The sequence below is a fragment of the Notothenia coriiceps genome, unplaced genomic scaffold (genome assembly GCF_000735185.1).
Source record: "Notothenia coriiceps isolate Sejong01 unplaced genomic scaffold, NC01 NC01_scaffold00038354, whole genome shotgun sequence".
NCBI lineage: Eukaryota > Metazoa > Chordata > Actinopteri > Perciformes > Nototheniidae > Notothenia > Notothenia coriiceps.
In genome coordinates, this window is record NW_011371055.1 from 289,832 (window position 1) to 296,220 (window position 6,389).

General features: G+C 38.6%; 1 protein-coding gene across 1 annotated transcript; it reads left to right on the plus strand.

Annotated features, from left to right (window-relative positions):
* Positions 1–1,397: 1,397 nt before the first annotated feature.
* On the plus strand, positions 1,398–5,915 carry LOC104968175 (SH2 domain-containing protein 3C-like). The gene is made up of 5 exons (XM_010797746.1): positions 1,398–1,548; positions 1,800–1,971; positions 2,075–2,186; positions 2,287–2,493; positions 3,766–5,915. The coding sequence occupies exons 1-5, from the start codon at positions 1,472–1,474 to the stop codon at positions 3,939–3,941; spliced, it is 744 nt and encodes a 247-aa protein (XP_010796048.1). The 5' UTR covers positions 1,398–1,471; the 3' UTR covers positions 3,942–5,915.
* Positions 5,916–6,389: the final 474 nt, after the last annotated feature.

Consider the following 6,389-nt stretch of genomic DNA (forward strand, 5'->3'; position numbering starts at 1 on the left):
CACACACACACACACACACACACACACACACACACACACACACACACACACACACACACACACACACACACAGGGCCGTGGGAAGTAGGGGTGCTGAGGGTGCTGCAGCACCCCCTGGTGGAGGACAGGAGATCTGCACTTCCACAAGATATAATAAAAAAAAACGAATGTTCAGCCTTGATGTAACAACATTCATAATTAAGTAAAGATAACACCCTTTTCACCCCGGTTACATTTTCCATTTGCCCAGTACGATGGGCGCTGTAAGTGATGAAAGTGGGGGATGTTGGCTTATCAGGCACCCGCAGCTCACAGCCAGTGTGTATGTGTGTGTGTGTGAGAGAGAGAGAGAGAGAGAGAGAGAGAGAGAGAGAGAGAGAGAGAGAGAACCGGCGGGGATTGTTGTGTGCTTCTGCTGCGCTAACGGATGTAAGAAGCTGTTTCTACAATAATGTGGAGGGAGAGCTCTCCTGTCAGACTGAGAGGCTCAGTGAGGTAAAGGACTCTGAGGGTTTAGATAGTTCACTTTAGTCTAAGTTATCTCAGTGGGTCTCAAACATTTTGATCGCAATTTATGTAAACAAATATTTCCACGGCACACCTTTATAATTATTAGGATAAATAAAAACAGGTTTGAAATCATTCCAATGTATACTATAGGACAGTAAACTAAAAATATCGTTTAAAACTGGAGAGATTTAAAAATATGCATAAATAAATAAATGTTAACTGGTAAAATAAGATATAAATGAACAACAAAAATAAAATACGCTAGCCTACATTTATTTGTTATTGGCTATTATAGGTTATTGGAAATGTTCACATACTTATTCGATTAATAAAAGGCAAACCGATCTTTTTCATACGGGTGTTTAGAGTTGTACCCCCTACAGTAAATCAGTCTCTAGTAATTGGGCACTCAAAGTGCACCAGATTGAAGCATTTTACTTTAAAATGTTAAAAAAATCTTTCCGGGGGGCACCCGCGGACCCCCCTAGGCCTAGAGGATGTGAAGTCCACACCCCAATTAAAATATGTTCATGCAATACTAAATACATTTGAAGCCTTTTTATGTAAGCTGTCCACTATATCAATACGTTTCTCTTTTTGTAGTGTATTGGTCCTTTGTAGAGGTTTTTCATTGCCAGCTAAAATCTTGCCTAGGACAGCAAATTGGTCTGAACCGGCCCTGGTGTCATCCCCACAGCACCCACCATTTGAAACATGTTCCCACGGCTATGCACACACACGCAAGCACACATGCTTACATAGGCATACAAAGCACAAATGCTTACTTGCATAATCAAATACAGCAAATGCCCAGAGACACTGAAGGTAATCACCATTATGCTTGCATGTAGGAACACATAGATGTAAGCACAATAACATATCACCATAAAACTAATATATATATTTTTTTTCTCATGGACAGCTGGCTAGAATATTAGGCGTATCCTCAGACACGCAAAGGATGATGGGAGTGTCCTCAGGGTTGGAGTTACTGACACTTCCACATGGACACCAGCTAAGACTTGACCTACTGGAGAGGTAAAAACACACTTTCCCCCCCTTTATACATCACTCATTAACTCCTTCATTAATTCAGCTATTGATTATCTGTACTTCTGATCCTCCACTTCATCCCTCCTCCTCCTTTCTAATCTTGTAACACTCTACCGTCTGCCAAAATGTAAATTTCAAAAGTGGCTTTTCAAAGATTCACATCATCTTACTTCGTATCAGCAGCAGTAATAAACTTTTATGGATGCATTTCATTGAATGGCACATTCTTCTTTCAGGTTTTACACCATGTCTATCATGATGGCAGTGGACCTGCTCGGCTGCACAGGAAGCACAGAGGAGAGGGCGGCCCTGCTCCACAAAACCATCCAATTAGCAGCAGAGTTGAAAAGCAACCTTGGCAACATGTTTGGCTTTGCCGCTGTGATGAGAGCCCTGGAGCTGCCGCAGGTAAGAATGATACAGATACAATTCTCCATAATAAACAGAAAAACTTGAACGTTTGTTATCAAATATATTTCCTAAAATGCAATTATGTCTCTCATTGCTTCAGATTTCCCGTCTTGAGCAGACATGGGTGACATTACGCCAGAGACACACAGAGGGCGCTATTCTTTATGAAAAGAAACTCAAACCTTTCATGAAGAATATGAACGATGGCAAAGGTGAGAACACAGTTTACATGGTTGGCATTTGTTGGTAAGTTTGTATTTAAACTTTGTATTTATTTACAACTCTAAACGATCAAATCTTCTTTGGTCACAGAGTCGAACGCCCTGGCCAACACTACCCTCCCCCACATCATTCCTGTCCTGTCCTTATTGGAGAGAGGCATGGCTGTAGGGGATGCGCTGGAGCCCTGGGAGAGTGCAGAGGTGGGGGTAGACGTTGTCATGTACCACCTAGAAGCAGCTCGTACCATCGCACATCACGGGGGGATCTATAGAACCAACAGTGAGACCAAACTGCAGGGTAAGGCCAAATGAAGTCAGTGGAAGTGTATTTTCATAAACAGCATCGGTGTTGTTTTTGGCCATGCTTGGGGGGTTGTCTCTGTATGGAAGTTTTGATTTGTTTAACAGATTGAGCTGTCCCCCACATGTACAGACTGAAAAATGTAATCAACTGTTTGTATAGACACTAATAATACCTAAACGATAAATGCAGTGACAGCCCCCATAAAAACAAATCTAAATTGTTCTAACTTAACTTTGTCACTTTTCTAGAAAATGTTGTTCAGCCAATACTTCAGTTAATGACCAAATCCCCAAACTAACGGCATTCACATCATCCTCAGCTGTTGTGTTTAACACTAGAATAAAGAACATGGTTGACATTGTACCTACTAGCATTAGCATGTTAGCATTGCCATTGAGACCATGTTGTCATTCCAATGTTGGCATTTGATTTAAAGCACTGTTGTGTAAATATAGAGCTTCAAAGAAATGCAAACATGGCTAAAGAAAAATTGGAAAACTTCTCAGGCTGTTGTGTTTAAGCTCACTAATACAACCTCGTTAATTATTCCGTCAACATCAGCCATAAAGAAATTATGAAAAGAAGCAATTTTCTCACAGCTGGTACAGTGTTACTCATGCTGTTAATGATGATTGTTCAGTATCACTGATTATGTGCGTGTGCTGCTACTAGGTTAACTGTATTGATCCCTAATACCTTCCCAATGGTTCTCAGTTTGAAGCCATTACCGCTTTATTGAACAGTATGTCAATAGCTATAAGCTCACATCTCTGTTTCCTGTTATATCTCACTATTGATCAGCCTGACCTCTGTCTGCTCCCATCATTAACAGTCCTATGTGCCAAAGTTGAGATGTTTAGTTCATACAGTTAAAAAAAACTAGATAAAGTTAATTTAAAGTGTAAGGTTAGGAAGTGAGATTTTTTTTGTTATTGAGCATCTCAGCATGGATATTAATTATTGACCTTGGGAGTAGTACATTTAACCTCATCCCACAGTCTTCATTGGCAAATAGCTTCAAGTGTTATCCCTTGATCTGGAATGTGGGAAGTCTGTAATTTGATAGTAAGTGGTCATACATAAGGAAGAAGCACCCATTCATATAGTGTAAAGGCTAGTGTGTGGACCCTTTTGATTTGATATTATTTTGTCACAAGGAATGATTTAATGATGATTGAACAAAACCATTTTTTTTTCATTTTTAACCATGATTATCATAAATAAAACGGATCTACAAAGAATAACATTCCCTTCTCTCCTCTCCAGGATTCCAAGAGCGAGCAGAAATCCACGATATCTTCCAGACAGAGTTTCAGATGCGTCTCCTTTGGGGCAGCCGCGGCTCCGAGGGCAGCCAATCAGAGCGCTACGAGAAGTTCGACAAGGTCCTCACTGCGCTCTCATACAAGCTGGAGCCTGCTGTGCGCCACAGCGAGCTATAGCACCTGCCCGACACCCAGCATGGACACTGAGAGGAGAGTGAGAGCGAATGAAGAGGCAGCTAACGGAGCATGTGCAGTGAGCAAAACAGAAAAGAGGGTGTCACATATAACACGCGTTGCACTCACTGTGGAGTTCCTCACTTAGCGCTAAAATATTCAAATGCCATCGGAGAAGACAAGCTAAGTGGAAAAGAAGATGGAGGAGATGGGTGACGAGCTCCTCTGCGTGATACCAACAGTAACATGATGCGTCCCGACGGCCAAAAGGAGCTTCGCTTTGCTCCAATAAAACACCCTCTTGTTTCAAACAACGAGAGTCTGTCACACACTGTCGCAGAAATGCTAACAATAACTTACATGGCTCATATATAGATGTTTCGTCTGCGTGAGTGAGTGAGTGTATGTGTGTTTACATTCCTTCATTTTTGTACTTCATTAATGTTTTATGTATTTTTAGTTTTGTCTTATTTATTTGTTATGATCAAAGGATATCTAATCATCATGGATGTTGCTTCACCAGATGTGAATCTGTCAGTCCTCATTCTGAAGGAGCCATGTTCATAAAGCCTCATTAAATATGCATCAAGCAGTCCCATTGAATCCTATTAATAAATGTATCAGGCATGCATTAATAAATGTATCAGAAATGAAACATTTGCAGAAGCAATGCAGCAATATGAGGACTTTGTGAATTGTTAAAAATGTTAAAAGAACAAAGCAACTTCCCTCTGTTGTAGCTGTTTGACTATTACATTTGATACTGTGTGTTTTGTGCACATAATTTAGCTTAAAAGGACACCAAGAGACCGAGAGAAAATGGGATATATACTCTTTAAATTTTGTTTAAGCAATGTTTCACTTAGTATAAAAACATTTAAGGACATGTGGCTTCAGCTTGTAAAGTTGCAGAAATATCTGAAATGGTTGATGCATGCGGCTATAAATGTTATACCAAGCAAAATGTTGCTTTAAACTAATAATTTAAATGTGTGTCAAGCTTGATAATATGCAGATGATACAGTGAAGATCCTTCAGGTCTGTGGATAATCTTGAACGACACCAAACGTAGAGAAATGTTTTCTTTAAGCTTTATTTTTCCAGTTTCAAAATCCAATGATTTACTTTCTCCAAACTGAGTCAAATAATGACATAGCCCTGTTTTAGAAAATGTCTTTTGATTGTATGTTTTGAATTTGTGTTTCAGCAATAGAGCTAATCATTTTATTGCTATGGAATTACTTTTTGGTTGCTGTTTTTACAGCATGTGGGCTTGGGAGGGCTGCAGCCGACTCTCAGAGCTATGCAATCATTTCAACTAAGGGCTGAGACCCCTGCGGAGACACACAGAAAAATATTCACTGTTTTCCCCCAACATCAGTCTCTTTAAAAATGCATATCCTTCTTCTTCCTGAACTTAGCCAAACCGATAATCAAACTGATATCAATGACTCGGATATCATTCTTAAAATAACCTGCCCCAGAGCTGCATAGTGGAGATTCTTTAATGGTTGTTTGATTTTCCCACTTTCTAGTCTGAATTTGTACATATGAGGTGGGAGCCATTTGCCAGTTTCCACTGCTGTCCAACAGGGGGCGGTCTTAAGTCAGCAAAACACACTTAATCATGAATTGTAAAACGAACAGGAAAACACATACAAAAACACATGTATTGTGTGTATCAAACCAATGTTTGATATCAATGTTATTAGGTATCATACTAACTGGTTTAGGTTTGGTATCTGATATCACTGAAGAGGAAAAATTGATGATGTAAACGTTTTTTCTTTGTCCTCTGCTGAATGCTGTACAGGAATGCTCTCTGAAAGTGTGTGGATTCTCCTGTTTTTTATGACGGGACTGCGTGAGATTAACGTGAAAAGCAAAAAGGCAAGAAATGTTTCAGGAATGATCTCATGTTTTTTTACGTACTGTATATAGCAATTCACTTTTTTTCAAATAAAATGATTGCTCGTGTGACGTGTCTAAAGCTTTGGTTTGTTTTTTGGGGGGAATTGATTAGTAGAAAAGGTGGTAACACTTTTTGGTCACCATCATTAATAAGTAGTAAATCAAAAGTTAATTCAAACATAGTTGCTACTTATTTTAACATTATTATCTTTTGTAATGGTTTATAATATATTTGAAACCAACTACTATTATTTCCTGTTGCACTGAAACAATTTATAGATATTTTACAAATCACGTTTAATAGTATTATGGATTCAAAATGTTGGTGATTTGTATTGTGTATCAGCTATGATTCAATATATACTTTTTCAAATGAATTGTCATATTACACAAAATAATAGAAAATAAAACGTAAATTAAAGCAATTATAATTCTAAAAGTAAAAACAATAACCTTAACAGTGAAGTCATTTTTAAACCAGGGTTTAACATACTTTAAATTGACCATTTATTAATGATACAAATTAGTTTTTTGTAAAGT